The sequence below is a fragment of the Tursiops truncatus genome, chromosome 16 (assembly GCF_011762595.2).
Source record: "Tursiops truncatus isolate mTurTru1 chromosome 16, mTurTru1.mat.Y, whole genome shotgun sequence".
In the NCBI taxonomy this organism is placed as follows: domain Eukaryota; kingdom Metazoa; phylum Chordata; class Mammalia; order Artiodactyla; family Delphinidae; genus Tursiops; species Tursiops truncatus.
Window position 1 is genome coordinate 19,162,768 of NC_047049.1, and position 20,280 is coordinate 19,183,047.

At 49.8% G+C, this 20,280-nt stretch overlaps 1 protein-coding gene across 1 annotated transcript; it reads right to left on the bottom strand.

The window, feature by feature from the left end:
• Positions 1 to 1,821: 1,821 nt before the first annotated feature.
• DUSP5 (dual specificity phosphatase 5) lies at positions 1,822 to 18,309 on the bottom strand. Its single transcript, XM_004313922.4, has 4 exons — positions 17,737 to 18,309; positions 12,558 to 12,706; positions 9,293 to 9,512; positions 1,822 to 6,523 (listed from the first exon to the last, which is right to left on the bottom strand). Exons 1-4 carry the CDS (start codon positions 18,113 to 18,115, stop codon positions 6,117 to 6,119), a joined length of 1,155 nt encoding a protein of 384 aa, XP_004313970.1. The 5' UTR covers positions 18,116 to 18,309; the 3' UTR covers positions 1,822 to 6,116.
• Positions 18,310 to 20,280: the final 1,971 nt, after the last annotated feature.

A 20,280-nucleotide genomic window follows, 5' to 3' on the forward strand; every position in this document is an offset into this window, starting at 1 on the left:
GTTTATTCCTCTCGAGCAGCACATTTTCTCCTGGCTGCTGGAGAAGCCCAGGATGAAAAGCGTAGGGATGCTTCAAGGGTCTATTTTAAACTACCACCTAGTGGCTTCTAGGTTTCTATAAACTATATAAGTGAATGGGGGTGGATGTGTATGGCAGGAAGGGATCTGACCTGCTACTATAAATAAATACTACCATGATTTTAAATTTAGGTACCCTAATTGATAATATGAGGGCACTCACCAGAGGTGGGACAAGAAGGGTAGGGCTGAGTTTTCCTGTGCCCAGGCTATCTGGTCATCTCCAGGGCCTTCTTATTGAATACTCAGTCTTTGGGCATTAATTAAATTCTTTAGTGGCAAGTTAGTCCAGTGTGTGGCAGGATCTCCACCCCTTCTAGCTGAAACTGCTTCATCTACAGTCCTTGCTCAGGGATTCTGAGCTAGGCAGCTCTCTGAACTTAGAGGAGACTGATTGGTGCCAGGGTGGACACCTGACCCAAGGTGTCCATAGGCTGACCAGTATCCATAGGCTGACCAGTGACCAATGAGGTGATGTGCTGACATGGACTCTGACCAATATGGTAGCAGTAATTAAATCTAGGAAACCTGTTTCCTTTAGGACTGGGGAGGGATTCAAAAGTGGGACCTGGGGATAACAGGTTTATGAGCTTATGTGCAGAGGACAGCATGGGCTTTGAGAGAGATGGAAAGAGCAGCTTCTGGTTCTGACAGCTTTTCATTCCTATCTTGTCATTCATTCATGCCTTCACTCAACCAATACTTATTGAACACCTACTATAAATCAGGCCCTGTGCTAGATCCCTCTTGAAATTCAATATAATCTTTGCTCTCCTACTGCTTTTAGTCTGATGACAAACATTAATAAAATAATCACAGGTAAATGAATAATTCTTAAACTTTGGTGAAATATGAAGAAAAGATATAGATAGGGAGCTATGAAAGATTGAACAGGGACGTCTGACCTAGTCTGGGAGCCTGAGAAGGCTTCCCCGGAGAGGTGAAGTTTGAGCTGAGAAGTGAAGGACAAATAGGAGTTATTTAGTTGAAGGGTGAATTTAGGGGAGAAATGTGTTCCAGGCAGAGGAGCCAGAATGTGAAAAGAGGCGGGAGGGAGCATGGCTTGTTGAAAGGAGCTTGTCATAAATCCACTGTAGCTGGAGTGGAGTGTAACTGGGCATTAAACGCCATTCATGTCTATACACAAAAGGTTGTGGTTTTTTTTTTTTTTTTTTTTTTTTGCTGTACATGGGCCTCTCACTGTTGTGGCCTGTCCCGCTGCGGAGCACAGGCTCCGGACGCGCAGGCTCAGCGGCCATGGCTCACGGGCCCAACCGCTCCACGGCATGTGGGATCTTCCTGGACCGGAGGACGAACCCGTGTCCCCGGCATCGGCAGGCGGACTCTCAACCACTGTGCCACCAGGGAAGCCCAAGGTTGTGTTTTTTCTAATGTGGCCTGAGGAGACTCTCTCCCTTGAAGACAAAAGCCCAATGGACAAAAGTACCTACTGTATACCCCAGGTGCTCAGAGGCGTACAGGATCAATGAAATAGTTTCATCCCAGCCTCCACCATTTACTAGCTGTGTGATCTTGGGCAAGTTACCTAATATCTCTGAGGCTCAGTTTATGCATCTGGAAATGGAGACAATAAAATCATTTGTACTGTGTTGTGTTGAGGATTAAAGAGATGATGCCTGTGTGCATGCCTAGTTTGACTTGTGGCACATAGTAGGTGCTTAATGCACACTTTTGATATTAGCCAAATGACTGAGAAAGGACCATGGCTCAATAAGAACTCACTTCTTTTATTTTTTTTATTTATATATTTTTTTATTTTTATTTTTTACAGTATGCGGGCCTCTCACTGTCACGGCCTCTCCCGTTGCGGAGCACAGGCTCCGGACGTGCAGGCCCAGCAGCCATGGCCCACGGGCCCAGCTGCTCCGTGGCATGTGGGATCCCCCTGGACCGGGGCACGAACCCGTATCCCCTACACCGGCAGGCGGACTCTCAACCACTGCGCCACCAGGAAAGCCAGAACTCACTTCTTTTTGCACACTGGTGGGGGGCTGGAGGTGGGGCAAGACTAATACAGTGTTCAAGACAAGGTAGTAAACAATGCAAGAGAAGCTGAGGGATGAGCCAAGGCAGGGGTCAGATGGTTAGCACGGGGAAACACAGCCACGTCCACGGGCTGGCATATCTGGGAGCTTAGGCATGAAGCATCCTGGGGCCAGAAGGGAGAGGATGGAGCTCGAGCCAAGAAGAGGGGAGCTGGGGAAGGGGATTGTGTGGGGCTGGGGACATGGGTCCACCTTGGGAGGCCAGCTCCACTCTGGGACAGAAAGTCCAGTCGACAGTCATCAGTACTTATGAAGCTCTCTTTCCCCACTGAATCCCAGGTTCTAGCAGGTGCTCAGTGTTAAATGGATGGACGGATGATAGTTATCTAGGCACAGAGTCACATCCATCACATGCAGTGTGTGAGGGTTGGGATCATCTATGCTGTGGCTTTGAGCCATCTGGTCCAGGGCTCCCCCCATAGAAAGTCACCCGCAGCGGAATATAGGGTCTCAGTGCCAGAGATTCTAAGACATGGAGCCAGGCCCTAGTCATGGGGTTTGGGTTCTGGACAGGGTTTATTCCAGAAAGAATACAAAACTTGGTAGATTTACTGAGAAGGTGAAGATTTATACAGTCCCATGGATAAATCCTTCAGAGTGAGATGGAGAGTAGCAACACCGAGGATGTACTGGCTTCTCTCTACGTTCATATCACCTCATTCTATAAATGCACTGTGGTATGTTTAATATTTATTACCCAAGTGTTGTTCTTTTTTAAAAGTCACTGTGGAAATGGAAGTAAAGAAAAATAAAGTTGGTAAATTTTAATGGAAACCAGGTAGAGTTGATACCCAAAATATATGCCATAAGGTCCTATAAAATTGCCAGAGGTAGGCTAAAAATTTGGTTCTGAGCTGTCTCCTTGCCTGAGCAAAGAGGGAAACAGGGGTGGTCACCAACTTTATGGTGTTCAGAAGAGAAACCACCAGCAACTCAGTGAGATGCAGCCTTTCAGGGTATTGAGATCTGGGGTGCTTTCTCCCTGGGTCCTCACACAAAGGAGAGCCATGGGTACACAGGGCTCCTGCGAGCACATTGGTGTGAGCTGCTTTCACATTTCCTGCCCCTAGGTCAGGCCTAGCTCAGGAGCTAGGGTAGACCTGAGGAGCTCACCCACAGACTCTGCTGGGGAACAGAATAGAGAATTAACATTTCTATTCTCCCAGACACATCTCTGCCTGAAGCATTGCTGGAGACCAAGAGAGGTGTTCCTTCAAAACCTGGGGATGAAGGAACTGGATAACACCAGCTTTAATTCTCCACCTGGCACTGGAAGCCAATGTAAAGTTGGTCTTGGCAAAATTAATAAGAAGACTATTAAGGGAGTGAGAGTTACGGAGCCATCCCCAGCTGTGGGGCTTCACTTGGCTTACCCTCCAGTGACTCACTGGCTTATGAGCAATCCTCATATGCCTGATTTAGAGGACTTACTCACCCTTCAGAGAAAGAATTTAATGCAATAAAGCAAATGTCAGCAAGTGGGCTGCGGCTTAGCACATCACCCCAGCCTGCATCCAGCTTCCCCCTCCCTGGCTCTCCCTGCTTGCGGCCCCTCCAGCCACTCAGCACCTGGACAGGCCCACACAATGGGACACATTCCAAGGCAGAGCGGAGACTCAGAGATATGAAACCAGGGAGGGACCTCAGGCAGACCAAGCCCTGAAGTTTGGTCCAGCAAGATTAGAAATTAGCTCTAAAGCACTAGAGTCAGGGGCAGGGTGAGGGCTAGAACCCAGGATTTCTTCCTCCTATACAGTGCCCTTCACTCCACTTTCTTCCCCTGGAAACCGTGCTTAGATTATGCAGATGAGGGGTGCAGGCTGAAGCAAATGCAGCTACCCCAGTCTGGGTGACATTCTTATCTGAGGACTCTCCAAGGACCAGTGGGGAAGGAAAGGTGTGTGGGGAGCAAAGTCTCAAGCAAAGTCTTTGAGGTGAGACGTGTAGAAAGAGCTGGGCTACCCTGGGCTCGGCCGCCATCTTGCTATTTGTTGACATGGTGCTTGCTGTGGGGGAGCTGGAGGCCTCTCTGGACGCCCCCCCACCGCCATAATCAGGTGGTATGGATTGGAATCCCTGTGTCAGGCAAGTATGGTATTATTCCCAGCCAATTTCCCGTTCCCCTTGATTAGGAAACAGGCCCCAAGAGTTAGGCTGGAGCAGAGGCATAAGCCACGGGAATACGCAAATATTTCCCCTTCCTTCCTCCACCACACAGAGGAAATTACTCAGAAGGCAAGTTGATTCAGCCTTGGATTTAAATCAACTCATTGAGGGATTTACCTAGGAACTCCTGAGGGAATTATCTGGAAGAATTAATTCCAAGGGTAAAAGAGGGAGAACAGGCATTTAAGGTAAACCTTTACCTAGTTCACTTATCTGTCCCTTGGTCGTTTTTCCAAACTTTTCTGAGAGTCTGCCACATGCCAGGCACTGGAGGGAGGGGGCTGACCACAAACTTGCCACTCAGGTTTGCTGGAATCAAGGGTCTTGAGCTCTAAGGGGCTTTTGGGATCAACTAGCTTAGTTCACTCATTTCATGGATGAAGAAGTGGAGGTTCAAGTTGAACTCTGCCTGGGGCTCACAAAGAGCCCAGCGTGGGCGGATGCTCTGACCACGTCTCCATGTGGCCTGAGCCTAAGGAGTTCTCTTGCAAGTGAGCCAAGGGAAACCTCCCAACAGGAAAGCATTATTCTGTATTGCTAAGATCACCAGCTCGTGAGCAGACGCACAGCCTCATGCCTCCAACTGCACACCCACCACCATCACCTTAGCGTTCATTCGGAAATAAAACCCAGTGAGGCAGGCTGGGCCCCGCCTCAGTGTATCCCTGCCTTACCCCAACTCACCAACATGAAGAAGCGTTTTTGTTCTTCTCACTATTTTTATTTTGCACTATAAAAAGCAACAACATCAACAACCAGTAACATACTGCTTTTCTTCACATTCATATGGATTTTAGGAAATTATTGCCTTTTCCCCTGGAGAAATAACCTACAGACAAAAAAGAAGTAGTACCACATTGAGAAATCTGCAAATCCCAGAAGTCAACAGCTTGAAGACAACCCCAAGGGGCAGGGAAGAAAACAAGTGTCACCAGAGACCAGACAAGCACATGTAAGGACAGCAAGCTGGGGTGACAACCGTTTCAATGCCACTGACTCAGACAGTGGGTACCCTTTCTCTCCTGGCACCCAGTGCCACCACCTCAAAGGGGTGATTGTTGGTCTATGGTCTAAAGAACTCTTTTCAAATGACGCCAGAGTTGCTTTGAGGAGAGGTGCAACGAGAAAGGTTCAAGTATGAGTAAGAATCATGCCAAAGTCCAAAGTCAGGGTAAAACCCACAGTGAAGAGGAAACCAGAAGTGTTACTGTCTCACTACTTCACCCAAATGACTCCACCTGACCCAAGACAGAGTCTCAAAAACATCTGAGGGTTCAAACGAGCATATACATCATGTCCCTAAAACCCTGTAGGGTTACTTTCCTGACTAGGTGGTGATCAGCTTATGCCCTGAAGCAACACAGACAGATACGGAGACTGCCAAAGTTAAAAAAATAAGGTGGAAATTGTGCTTCCTTCAAAATGAATTGGCTTTGTTACTGCCTTTTCTCCTGGTCCAGCAACTGCTTTCTCTCATATTGCTGCAGGTATTTATTGCCTTATGCTTGAAATGAAAAGGCAAACTTTGAGGTGCAAAGACTGGGCAGTCCTGAGGGCAGGGGGTCTGGAAATACAGTAGTCAGCACGTGCTGTGCTCTCATAATGGCTTGGCCTTCCTTCAGTCCCAAGAACCTATCCCCGAGGTCAGTCTGAAGTTTGTTTGCAAACCTGGTGACCCTTCACTGGTCCCACCAGGACAGCGGGACAGAGTGAGGTCTTCAGTATTGCACACGTATGAAATGTCCACGAGTCAAAATACAAAATCACAGTTGTTCTTGGAGCTGGGCTGGTTTTCCCACTCTGGTCTTAGCAGGATGTGGCTGTGGCCATGGGGCTCTGGCTGAGCTCTGAGACCGTTGAGTGGGTGGGCAACGGTGCCAGCACCGAGGTAGGGAATGTGCAGTAGGAACCCTGCACGTCAGGGCTCAGTGTCTGTAAATGGGCTATGAACGAAGGGCCGGCTGCCTCCCCTTGGGAGGAGGGAGCCTGGGGGCTAGGCGCGCAAGGCAGGATCTCGGACTCATACTGTAGGAGCTGGCCCATGAAGCTGAAGTTGGGCGAGACCACACTCCTCCTCTGCTTGATGTAATCAAAGGCGTCCTTTAGGTGGAACTGCTTGGTCTTCATGAGGTAAGCCATGCAGATGGTGGGTGAGCGGGAGATCCCAGCCTCACAGTGAACCAGGACCTTGCCTCCCTTTTCCCTGACACAGTCTGGAAGAAAGAAAAGACAGTGGAAATGAATTGGGATTGGAACTCAAAGGCAACTGGATTTAATTAAAGAATTAAAAAAAAAGTGACCTAGTAATCAAATCATCCTCCCTGCTCAACGTCTGTGGTCCCACACCAGGCTTTTGCCAGTCTTTAACCTCCACTGCTGAGGATAGACTTTAGGGTCCCACCATGATGTCTATCTCTGCGTAGAACCTTCACAATCCTTAGTTCTCCAGGATGCTTTCACAGGTTCTGCCACTGGAGGTGCTGGACCTGGAGTAACTCCTTCCTGGGGATGCCATCTTAACTCGAGTTCCACGGATGCGTTTCAAGAAGACTTTGGAAAATCTTTGAAGCTGCATGCAAGTTTTCGTTGCACATTCACATTTCCCTGAGAGGGTCCCAGGCTCAAAGACTGACTTGGAGAAGCAATTCCTGCCTCTCGGGGTCTGATTCTAATGGTGATGACCTAGCCCTCATCCTGGTTGAGGCCTTCCATCCTCCCCGGGATCCCTGTTTGGCTGTGCCAGGGCGGGATGCTTGGCTCAGCACCGAGGGTTCCCAACCAAGCAAACATACAATAAATAGTGCACAGCCACTAATTATAGCCTTGGCTAAGTAACGCTTACTAGACGGAGGATATAAATGGCTTTGGCAAACTCCATCTTGCACAACAATGGGAGTCACTGCTATAAAGCTACCACCTTCAGTTAGCATTCATTAGCTCAATATGACAAAAGCGGGGTGCCCTCCTTTTCTGTTCTACTCCTCCCCCCAAAAGAGCTCCAACTGTTAAAAATGAGCAGGGGCAAAAGGTTAAACACATATACACATCAAATAAAAACCACAAAAAAGAGTCTTTCCAATTCCCTCTCTTGCAGTGAGGAAACAATTACATCACAGGAAGTTAGATGTCCATGGCACTATGTAAGGCCACAGTATGCAACAACATTTAAGATTTTGAAGGGCAAATAAAAAGTCAGCCCCCTTACCCACCTCCCTCCTCAAGTTCAAGAAATTTGCAAATGCATCTCTAAGATCTGAAAGATCCAGTTTCTGAGGAGTCAGGGAGGAACCTGGAGTCTCCCCAACAGAATGAAAATCCCAAAGGACACCCCAGGGTTCCTCATTAGAAGTGCCCCAGTCTCTGATTCAAAAGAAAAAAAAAAAAAGTTCCTGTAAATTAGTTCAAAAGAGACTCCAAGTTCCTAGGATTATAGGGTCGTGACTCCAACCTTCTTTTGCTCCTCCACCAGCAAAAAGCTGGTAGTCTAGCTTTTAATTGGCCCAGAGCCAAATCCCAGAAAGCAAAGGGCCTACAGTGTATTGCTTCTGGATCCCACTTCACCCCTGGGGGCTTGCCTTCTACGTGGCCCTCGGAAGGGGTCAATGCATGATTCGGCCTCAGTCCCTCCTTCCTTCAGGAGGGCAAGGAGTCTGGGGAAAGGCATCTCGTGTGCCTTCAGAATGCTGTGGGTTTGTGCGGTTGTGTACCCAGACACAATGCACACACAGGATGGGGAGGGAGGCTTCTGAGAAGTGATGGGGGCGGGTTTCATGACTTCACTGAGAAGCTATCTAGATAATTGAATAACAGGCTGACAAGGGCAAGGCATTCCCAGGGACAGGGAGAACAAGTCAAGGGTTTCCCACCCTGACCCCATCATCTTGACTGTCTCTCAGAGACTCCAAAGGAACCATCGCAGCCCAGAGGTTCAGGGAACAGGGAGGCAGGCTCGGCCTTTTGCCTCTGGTGAGTTTCTCTGCAGGCTTCTGTGGAGTAGAGATTGTGTGTGCTGAGCAGAGGGCCCACCACGTGGTGGAAGGGGGGCCTTTAACGGCTCCCTGCACTAAGTAATCATTGCTGCACCCAGCACCGGCCTTTCTCCCTCCAACATCCCTCAGAGCACGAGGCAGGAAGATCACTGCTCAGCTTCAACAGCTATGCATGTTAAAGGGAAAGAAGGACTCTGGAAAGGGAGGCAAGCCCACAAGGATGGGGAGTGGTGGGTGCTTGCAAATCTGAGACACAAAAAAGTCAGTCCAGCCCCCAGGGGAGATGGTTGAGGGAAACAGAGATGTCCAATGAAAGAACAATCCAGCCTGTTCGAGGAGTTGGAATCCCAAGGCCCAAAGCCCTTTCTAGGCAGAGGGACGAGAGGTTTCCAGGCCTACACGATGGAGTAAATGATAACTGCCTCACGGAACGTACAAAGGATGCAAAAAGATGCCAACTTCTCTGTGCATAAAGCACAGAGCTTGAGACGAGCGCTATCTTTAGTCCCAAATCAGCTGAAAATGCAAAACAATTGCCCCCAAAGCAGTTTGCCAAAAACCGTGGAAAGCTGCCAGGGCCCTGGGGGCTCAGTGCGTAAGGAGTGCTCTCTCAGTCCTTCTGTTTGTTTTCAAAAATATCCCAACCTACGCAGAAGCAGTTTGGGTGGTTCTTTCCCTCCCCTGCTTCCCCGGCATGGAGCCTCACACACGGATGCACCCTGCTTCCCGCCCAGCCAGAAACACTAACAAGAGCGACAGAGTATTGCTATAAAATTGTAGTAATTCATTTATCTTGCAAATTAAAGCTCCTATTAATAGCAACTCAAATCCTCCCCTCTGTCGTTTTGGTCGGTGCATCCAACGAGCCAAGTTGGCTCTACAACAAGATGCTTTTCTTCTCACTGACGGGAACCCCCATCAGTACATCAAAATCCAAGAACACGCTCCCCTAGGGGGCCCCCAAAACAACTGAGGGGGAATGGCTGCACCTACCAATGAAATCTATTGCTTCTTGAAAGTGGGAGCTGATGTTAGCCGCATGGCTGTCTTCCACGGGGATCCATTTGTAGTGTAGGTGGGTCGTGCAGGCCTCAGAGGTCCGTCGTGAGACATTCAGCAGAGCCGTGATGTGCAGGTTGGCGAGGAACTCACACTTGGACGCATGGTAGGCACTTCCAAGGTACAGGAACGGAAGGATTTCGACTGGGCCGCCCTGGAAGGAGGGGCAAAGGAGGACAACCAGGAAATGTTGGATTAGCTTGCTCTTTGGGGAGAAGAAACAAAACAACGCTGACCTATTTGTTTTCAGGTGGGAGGTTCCCTTTCTGGTTTCCAGGTAGAGAGCTCAGAGTCAGCGCAGTTCACCCAAGAGTGTGTGGGTGGAGCCTCTGTCCTGGTAAACTCTCTACCCTACATTACTGCCTTGTGACTCAGTGACAGCAAATCCCACACAGCTAAGATTTTCATTTTCTTATATATATTGAGGTGGTAGGAAATGCCGGCAGCCTTCCTATACTGACAAGGATGAGAAGAGGGTGGTGTGATGGAAGACTTGAGAGGCCCGTGCTATAGTTCTAGCTGCCCTGAGAGTGCCAGAGTGAGTCCTTTAACCTTGGGGGCAGCCTCGGTTTCCTTCTAGATAAAATGGAAAATGGTTCAACAAGGTGAGCCCCCTCCTTTACAATCCTGACGTTTTATATATATATATATATAAAATGTGTTTCATCAAACCTAGGACACTGTTGATCCTAAGATGCATTTGGAGCTCAGAGATGTTAAAATATGCTTCCCCCGTCCCCCAAAAAAGTAAACTTCTCAGAAGTGAAAATGACCACTATCTATCCAAAATCCTCAGATAATGAAAAGCTGTTAGGCCATGAGCAGGGCCTGATCCTTTTTTTTTTTTTTTTTTTTTGGCTGTGCTGCGCTGCGTGGCATGCAGGCTGCAGGATCTTAGTTCCCCAACCAGGGATCAAACCCGTGCCCCGTGCAATGGAAGCGTGGAGTCTTAACCACTGGACTGCCAGGGAAGTCCCAGGCCTGATCTTCTCGTGGGGTTGAGTTTTGGTGAGAGACGCGGACATCTTCACCCTTTTGGGAGACCACCTATACCTGAGGTTTCTAGTTAAGAAGGATCCCCAAAGAACCAGAGACCATCTACCCTGAGGAAAAGCTAAAAAGAACAGCTAGCTAGTCAGACTCTGGCAGTCTCAGCATTTCCAGGGTGGCAAGAAAAGCCATTGTTCCATACTTGGAACAATGGGAGCCCCTGGAGATTTAGAGGGAAAACACTGAGCTGGGGTGACAGTGGCTGTGTCTTTGGCAGCCTTTCCCATATCATCCATCCGCTTCCTGTGTTTCCATTTCCTGTCCTGGAATAAGAGTAGAATGGAAACTCTCTGCCAGACCCACAATAGGGAAAGGGGCACGGGACGAGGGCCAGGAGAAGGCAGTTCTCAAATTACCCCGCATGGGTGTTTGCTTTTTCTTTCCTGAGAAGTCAGGTGTTTAAGGCAAAGGCCAGTTTGGCCACTTGAAAGAAAGTTATAGAGATTTTACAAAAGGTAGTAATAGTAACCAGTATTTTTAATAGCTGGCCCCTGAGCTTAACACTTTAGGTGTACCTACATACATCTCTCCCTCTCTTTAGAGCCTGGAAAATGCTGACACACCAGGCCTGGGAACCTACTCAATTTCTCCTGGAGCTTAGCCCAACACCCCTGAAACCATGTTTCTTTCCTTTTTTGAATCTTCTTTTTAGACTCAAGAGGAAGAAACCAAAGGCCTTCAGAAACCCCAAAGGTTAACACGACCTCACCCGGCTTCTCTCAAGGCAGAAGCGCTACTAAGAGTAGCACTAGGGGGTTCCCCAGATGAACCGTGGAAACACACCAGGGCCTCCCTGGTCCTTGCTTGGCCAAAGGTCTGCTGTGCTTTCACAACATCCTGCAAATTCTCGTTTCTCTTTCACTTTCTGAGAATGGAGGAGGAAAACACCACCCAAACAAACAAACAAAAATAGAAATTCAGCTAAGCCGGATGCCCATGGCTTGAAAGTCCAGGGTTCATCATACACTGTAATTTTAATAAAAGAAAACAAAATAATAACCCTGGCACCTCGCCAAGCTAATAGGTTTCCATTCAAGGAAAAGCCACCTGGCTGTATTTGGAAGTTTATCCCCAGGGGCAGAGCTCTGCTCTTGGCAGGCAGCTGGCATCTTACACAGTATCTAGAAATCTTCCTTCTATGATTTGGGTATGTTCTTATTTTGTGCAAAGAGCTTTTTGTGCAAAAAGCTCCTCCTACCAAGTCAGATGCCTAGAATGGCCCTCTTCCAAAAGAAGGCATGTGGAAAGCAGAACAGGGTCCTGAAAAGAACCAGAACAAGGAGTTAAGAGAAGGGAGTTCTGGGCCTAGTGTGGCCATGAACCCAGCTGCAGGATTCTTGGCAAAATCAATCATCCCACCAGCTGTGACAGTTTTTCCCTCTGTAAAATGGGAAGGTAGGTTTTGATCTCTGTTTTCTGCAGATTTGGGTCCTTGCTGGCTTTTTCCACATCCTCCTGCATTGTATAGGTAACCCCTGCCTGAGCCGTCCACTTTTTCTTCCTCTAATGAGTTGCCAGAAGGTACAGTTCTTTGAAGGGAAGAAACCCACATGTTTGTAGACACATGAAATCCTCTAGTGTGTCTTGATCTCTGGTTTCAGAATTTATGGAATTATAAGCATCAGAAACCCCTAGGGGAGGCTGCTTAGCCATCCAAATAGTAATTTCTCTACAACCCTCCCCCAATCTTCCTCCTTCAGTTAAAAATACCTAGACACGCCTTTACAGGTACTGGGTTGGTTTGCAGAAACTGCAGAGCATGAACAGTTATGAAGAAGATCAACACAGGAAGCCTGAAAGTCAGCTCTGAAACGTCTTCAGGGAAACCTAAACCGATATTTCAAAGCTTCTCTGCACCTCCCAGGCCAGCTAACAATAATGTATATTTCGCTTCCACTTTTTGCCAGAAGCCAGGGAGCGTCCTGAAGCGCATTTGCTCTTGTCAGCTTATTTGCTGGAAGGAAGCCCATTTACTCTTAGATGGAAACTCAAGTTGGCAAGCAACAGAGGCTCTCTAAAGCTAGAGGCCTCTGCCAACTCCCTGATCCGCAAACGAACCAACCAAGGTTGCTGAGCAGGGAGTGGAAGAGCCAGGGTGCTGTGCAAGGAACAGAGCCAGGAGCCGGGACGGTACTTCCACACCGTGTACCTGGTCATAAGCCGGCCTGTAGCTGATGTTGAGCACTGACTTCCCACACTGACTGATGAGGGCTGTCTCGGTTTCAACCTTCTCTGGTGAAATGGGTTTTACGTCCACGCAACACTCAGGATATTCCGAGTGGAAAGTCTCATATCCCCCTAAAAGACAAAAAAAAGGCAAGAGAGATATAAGCATCGATTTTTCTCAGGCTGTCAGAAAATGCCCAGAATTGATCCATACCCTGAGTGTGGAATAGTAAAAAAAATATTCAGCTACTATACATTTTGGTCATATTAAAAAATTGAGCCAAAACAAGTAATAGTTTTAGAATAGAAACGGGCTCCACAGACACACACACACACACACACACACATACACACTCTCTCTCTCCTAAAAAGCTATAATTCAGAAAGGCAGTGATGAAAGTTTTCTATGCCTATCAGAAGATAGGCATAGAAGAAATGAAAGTTTTCTATGCCTATCAGAAGAAGCTTAAACTGTGAAAGGAAATATATCTGACATGTGGCAAATATTAACCAAATCCCTCCAGAAAACAAAAGCTGTTTTCTCTCATTTACCTAAAATGCAGGTGTGATTATGCAGAATTTCAGTAATTTGTGAATGAGACTCTAAACTGGTCTGGTTCATCCCTAGTCCCTTAGCTCTAAACTGGATTATAGACGAAACCTCCTCTATTCATAAGGGAATGGGGGCTAACACGAGGTTTAAACTCAGGGCAATAAAACAGCTCTGCCCTTTCTCTTTGCCAAGGTGCTAAGAACACTGCTGACAATCCTCTCCATAGGTCCCATGTAATCAATCTAGTTAATTACCTTCCAAACCAGAGCAATGAGGCCTTCTGAACTTAATTCTTAACTCCTTAAGTAAAAACTCCTTCTTTCTCCTTGATGACCACCTACTCTCCCTTTATCTTATGACCCTCCCCTCCTGAACTTTCTCCCCAGCTACACACACACACACACCCTCATACCTGGCAGGTATGATTCTATAAAAATCCTAACTATATTTAAACTTCTCCAAATGGATCAGATCACTTAAGGTAAAAACTACTCTCTGACCGAGTCATAGAAACTTGAGTAGGTAAGTTCTCAGGCCCACACACGAGGTAGGGAAGAACCAAACGAAACACTGGCCTCGAAGCCTCAGAATGCCAAATGCTGCTGGGTGCATAGGCCAGACTTGTGTGGGGAAACACTTTGCTTCCAATCCAAAGGGACCTAAGACACTTCCAAGAGCCTCCAGAAAACCTGCTTCTTTTTCTGGCCCAGAGAATTCACTTGGGGTCAAATCATCAATTTTTTTTTTGTTTTTTTTGGTCCATGCTGCACAGCTTGTGAGATCCTAGTTCCCAGCTTATGGGATCTTAGTTCCCTGACCAGGGATTGAACCTGGGCCCTGGCAGTGAAAGTGCTGCCAGGAATTAGGAATTCCCTAAATCATCAATTAAATAAGCATTCTGAGACCATGTATTTTTCCAAAAAGGCCCCCTTTTTTTCTTCTGTCTTTTGGTGGTGTAATAGCCCCACAGTGGAGCACATGGTGGTTTTTTAAGCCCCTGCAGTAGGCAAATGGTTAATGGATTACACGGCAGTCTCCAGCTCTCTCCCAGAAGCTACAGCCAATTCCTAGAATGAGTCATCTAACTATTACTGCTTCCTCTCAGCTTGCTGGAACTGCCCCCAACCCCATTTAGCACACCCAAATCTCCCCTGTGGTCACTTCAACAAATAGCCAATTGGGCCTTCCCAAATGAGCTTCTGGACCTCCACAATGACCACGTTCCCGGTCATGATGACAGGCCATGGCGGAGGGAGGCGGAGGTGGAAAGTTTGAAGGTGTCTGTGGCTTAGTTTTCCCTCCCTCCCCACCATTGCCCCCACCCCCTTCCCTCCCAGAAGGCAGAAAGAAACCACACTTACACTGACCCTCAGCTTCCTCCGAAGAGGTGTCCCTATAGTTAGCAAATCACTTCCTGTGCCTGGGCCTCAACATTTTGAGTCCCAGGAGACAAACTGAGTGATAGGGGATGGGAATCTGAAGTAAGAGTGGCCCAGGCCCTCTCAAACTTCAGAATGAAGCTTGGGAAAGAGAAGCCTTCAGGCCACCCCATCTCTTGGCTTTAAACAGAGCACTTAAGAGTTGGCTGTTGGGCTTCCCTGGTGGCACAGTGGTTAAGAATCCGCCTGCCAATGCAGGGGACACGGGTTCGAGCCCTGGTCTGGGAAGATCCCACATGCCCTGGAGCAACTAAGCCCGTGTGCCACAATGACTGAGCCTGCACTCTAGAGTTCATTGAGCCACAACTACTGAGCCTGTGTGCCACAACTACTGAAGCCCGTGTGCCTAGAGCCCGTGCTCTGCAACGAGAAGCCACCACAATGAGAAGCCCGTGCACCGCAACGAAGAGTAGCCCTCGCTCGCTGCAACTAGAAAGCCTGCGGGCAGCCATGAAGACCCAACGCAGCCAAAAATAAAATAAATTAAAATAATAATAAAAAGAGTTGGCTGTTAGGAGGACAGACAGGAGGTGCGGGTGTGGGCTGGGTCCTGCCTGCCTGTTGACAAAATAAGGCAGGCAGACAAAGTCTCAGTGTAGTTGAGGGACAGATAAACAGGGTCCTGCCTCTTCTAGCTGGGGTCAGGAGTCCTATAGATTAGATGGTCTGTCTTTCACCCACTCCCATCAGAGGCGTGGAGAGACAGAACATTCCTCTCTGGTGCCTCACTTGAACTCCAAGAGCCGTGGCAATTCTTTTGGCAGCTTCAATCCTCTTCAGAGTGATTCTGTTTTTGATCACCACCGCATTACCAGGGGAACTGAGCAGAGAAAGCACACGGACACTATATATAAATACGCACTGACAATGCCGTTCGGTCATCTCATTTTAGTGGGTTTTTTTGGGACTGGAGGGCATTGAGGGAAGTGTAAAAGGCATTGCAGGACTTCCCTGGCAGTCCTGTGGTTAACACTCCGTGCTTCCAGTGCAGGGGGCGTGGGTTTGATCCCTGGTTGAGGAAATTAGATTCCACATGCTGCGTGGCCAAAAAAAATGGTTTGCCCCACGATCTGGGATGCCACTAGGTTAAAAACCTGAACTCTTATCTGGATGTGAGTCAGGTAAAGAAAAAATTTTCTTTGGCAACAACTTAAAGTTTAGTACTGTTATAAGGGTAAGTATTAAGCAATTTCTACTGAAATTTAAAACGGACATAACTTTCGACGTGGCAATTCTCATAATTTTACTGAAAGATAGTGCACATGCAAAAGCATTTGGACAAAGGTATACTCTCCCACACTGCTGGTAAGTAGGCTGGAAGCAACCTACTTACTGGCTATCACCAGGGGATGGGTTTAAAAAGTGAATAGGACACGTATGCTCTGATATGGACAAATCTCTCAAGATCTAGTTAGATGAAAGAGGCAGGAACAGGAAATATACAAAATCATTTTATTTTTACTCATGGAAAATTAATTTATCTAAAGATGAACAAGAAATAGTTGACTGTTGTCTCTGGGGAGTAGAACTGAGTTCTAGGGTGTGCAGAAGATCCACTTTTCATTGTACAGCCTTTGTGCTGTATGTTACTTACATTAAAAAAATTTTTTTAAACATTAATTTTTCTGAGATGTGAGTCTACAGAGCTGCCTACTTCCTGTGGCAATAACTTCCAAACTGCTAGCGTGGCCCCCTGCAGAGGGGTGGGGAGCAGAGGTAGGACCCGGAAGGGTTTCCTGGAATGTATCTTTCGTGCTACTGGAGAGGCAGAAGCTTTTTCTGTACTCACTGCTAAGAAGCGGAGACAAAAAGCATATCAAAAAGAAATCAGGGACTATGTGTGAAAAATCTCTGCAGAGCTTGGAGGGCACTGTCCATCTCCTGGGGGCTGAGGCTGGGTAAAAGAGGAATATCATTATCTTCTGCCTCTGTTGTTTCCCTAACAGGAATCAACAGGGGACCGTCTGTAAGAGGTGCTAACAGAGGTGGGAGCTGCCCGTGTGCCTCTGGAATCTCCTGGCCTGGAATGTGTAAAACTCCACAAGTCGCACGGTTTTAAAACAGCGCTCTCACTCTCTCAGCTCACTGCACCTGAGCTCTGAACCACATCAGTGTTACATCTCCAGGTGTCCCCGTCAGAGTCGGCCGGCGCAGCCTAGGCTGAGTCCTCATGTCTGCCCTACAGGCTATGCCTTCAATACGTTTGAGGTTACAAAGGACTCAAATACAAGGCGGCAGCAGTTATAGGAAGTGACACAGAAATCAATATTCTGGAGTCTGAGAGTAAATCACCCACCCACCACCAACGTCATCTCCCCCAGCAGGTGGAATGGGCAGACTGGTGAAGCAGCTTCTGGGGATCTCAAACCAAATGCGACGCAATCCCCTTCACAGCCACCCTGTGGCACCTCTCACGTGTCCTGGCTCGCTGGCCAGCCTTCCTACCACCCCTGGCAGACAGCGTTAGGCCCACCGGGTTTGGCCCACGACCAGTACAGATGATCCTGGGGTGGGGGAGAGGAGGTGAAAAGGGTGTCAGCTCCAAACGGAGCGAGAGAAAGGCCTGGGAGGGGAGAAGGGGAAGCCAAAGAACAATAAAAAGCAATAAAATGAAATGGAAAGGAAGGGGAGGGGAGGAGAGGGACTCGCCAGGGTCAAAAAGGCAAGAGGGTCGAAGACGACACAGCCTAACATACGTTAATCGTGCAGGAGGGAGAAAAGGGGACACCGCGGCGCCACACTTCGGGGGTGAGGGTGTTACGACCTGCTGATCCCTCCAGATCTGTCCATCAGGACGGCTCCAGAGCGCAGGCCCCAGCGAGAGCGGTGAAGTCGGCGCCAGGAAAGCCGGCCCGCGCCCAGCACTAGGCGACCGACCCCCAGCTGAGAAGCAGCGCCCCCGGCTGCGTAAGCAACCCCACCCCACCCACCCGGGCCGAAAGGCCGATCGTCAAGCGCTTTCGAGGAACTCGAGTGGGGAAGCTGTGAGCGCTGACACTAGCAGTGCCCTCCCTAGAGCACGTCAAGCCCCAAGGTGCAGACTCCCGCCAGCGGAGAACCGCTCGGGTTCTAGCGTCAAGGAAGGCGCCCGGCGCCAGCAGGGGACCCCAGAGCCCGGGGCCGTCCCGGCGCGGACGGTGACAGGGGACCGGCGTCCCCGACGCGCTCACCTTTGAGGAAGTAGACCCGCGGGCCGGCGGGCAGACAGGCGAGCAGCGAGGTGAGCACAACGCGCGCGGCGCTCTCCTCGCGCAGCTTCTGCCAGTGGCGGCTGCCCTGGTCCAGCACGACCACGGCCGCCACGCCGCCGCCGCCCTCCTGCAGCAGCCGCGCGCGCGCCGCCTCGTCCGGCAGCACGTAGCGCGCTGACACCGCGCCTCCGCGGGCCCGCCGCAACACCACCGAGTTGAGGTTGACGTTGAGCGAGCCGCGCACGCTCGAGGCGGCGAAGGCCAGGTAGGGCCGGCAGTCGAGCACCACACAGCGCGCCGCAGCCTCCTTGCGGAGCATCTTGCGCAGCTGGCGCCCGTCGAGCGACGTGACCTTCATGCCGCCGCCGCCGCCCAGCGGCCCCGCGCAGTGCGCCCCGCAGGTGCCCACAGCCAGGGTGCCCGCCGGCGAGGCCCGGGAGGGCGACCCGCGGGCCTGCGGCCGGCCGACCGAGCCCGGCGCCGGAGCGACCGCTCAACTCTTCTTTCCCGCCCTTCACGCTCGGCACCCGGCCCGGCCACTCGCCGCCCCAGAAGCCGGGGATTCCGCTGGCAGCTCAGCGTTTTATGTGAATGGGTGTACAGCCTGTGACGTGGCTGCCCATATAAGGCCGAATAAGAGTATTTCCCCGCCCCTTCGGGCTGTGGCCACGCCCCCCGGGAGCCGGACGTGCTGGGCGGGCGCCGAGCGTTAGTCAGCCTGAGAAAGAGGAAGTGGCAGGCAACTTGCCGTGCTCTCTGTGGCGCTGCGCGGAGACACTCACTTGCGCATCACCGGGGACTGCTGGTGGGGTGTCAGGAACGCCACGAGGCCGAGGTGACCCACGCTGTGCGGGAAGAGGAGGAAGCGGGGGAGGCGGAGCTGGCGTCGTGACATGGGTTTAGAGTTTCATAGACGTAGGTTCAGAACCCGCTGGGGGCCGGGCCAGGTACCGTGGTAGGCAGAGCTAGGGGCGGCCTCGGCCAGTGCCCCCAGATGGATCTGACGTAGATTTCGATCCTTACGCGTCTTTACGCGGGGAATGAGATGATAGCTGGAATTTGCTTCGAAGGCTGGGTTATCGACTCAAGATTGGGCTTGTGTTGGTATCGTTGAAACTTGGTGACGGGTACCTGGAGGTTCATTATACTGTTTTCTCTACTTTTCTTTATATTTTGAAATTTTCCATGATAAAAGCACCTCAAAGTAAAAGTGGAGAGAGAAGAGCCAGCAACTAATCTCCCCAAATGGGTTCTGCCCTCAAAGGGTTGATGGTCCTTTTCTTTGTCACACTCCCAGTAAAAATTAGAATAATTGTTTTTTGAGGAACCGTTTTCTGAGCCCCAGAAAAATCTGTCCTGAAATCAGCTGCAGCATCAACACGCACCGTTGATGGAGCTCAGCCCAGCCAACTGTACAGGTGGCTTCTGGATTTGGAGGATTATCTGTGGCTCAAGTATAATCCCAGGCTGTCTGCACCCGCCGGTCCCCAGCAGCTTCAGGCTTCCCATCCCCAATCTTGGGGAACTGGACACGATTCACCCATTCAGCAAGTATTTACTGAAGGTCAGCTTTGTGCCCTGGTAGCTGCAGGGACATGCTTCTACCCCCAAACTCAGGACGAACCATTTTATTGTGAGCCTGAGGCAGGAGGGGACTGCCTGATGGAAAACAGCCTGCCTCCACTAGGGTGGGGCTTGTTTACTACCAACAGAGGGGAGTGAGGTTTTTAGAAGGAAGCAGAAGTCCAATTCTGAAATCAAATGCAGTCAAACCGGACAACAGCCAGCTGGCCGTTGCCTCTGGGTCTCAGATGCCTTCAGTCAGAGGCGCTGTCCTCACCCTGTTACTGGAATCCCAACGAAGATGTGATGCCGGGGGGTTTTCTTTCTCTTTGGGATTATACGTGCCAGCCTTCCCTGCAATCTGCTCCTCCTCTAGTGTCACCGGAACCACCCAGCCTCAGACGTTTCAACCTACAACCACATGGCCAGGCTCTGTATTGGTTGCTGGACACCAAAGTGAGCAGTCCTCACTCTGCTCCAGCTGCCCCCAGCTAGGAGACGAGGCTTGGTCCAGCCCAGAGGCCTCTTTTTTTTAAAAATTAATTAATTAATTAATTTGCTGCACCGTGGCGTGTGGGATCTTAGTTCCCCGACCAGGGGACCAGGGATCGAACCCCTGCAGTGGAAGCGTGGAGTCTTAACCACTTGACCACCAGGGAAGTCGCCACAGGCCTAAGGTCCTGTAGTCAGTGTGGAAGAGCATCCACGGTGTGCGAGGTGGGGTAGGGATGTGGCCCTGGAGAAGGCCACTCAGCGCAGAGGAGAGCTGAGGTGAGCTTAACGAGAGTGAATCCAGGTGAGCCAGGCCATGGAGTGGGAGAGTGGAGGACATTCCAGGCAGAGAAAACTGCTTGCGGTAAAGGGAAGAAAACCAAGAACCCAGCAAGGTATGTGCTGGAGGTACGTGGGAGACTAAGGCATTTCTGGCATTTATTAGAAAGTTAAGCAGGCTCAGGTGAC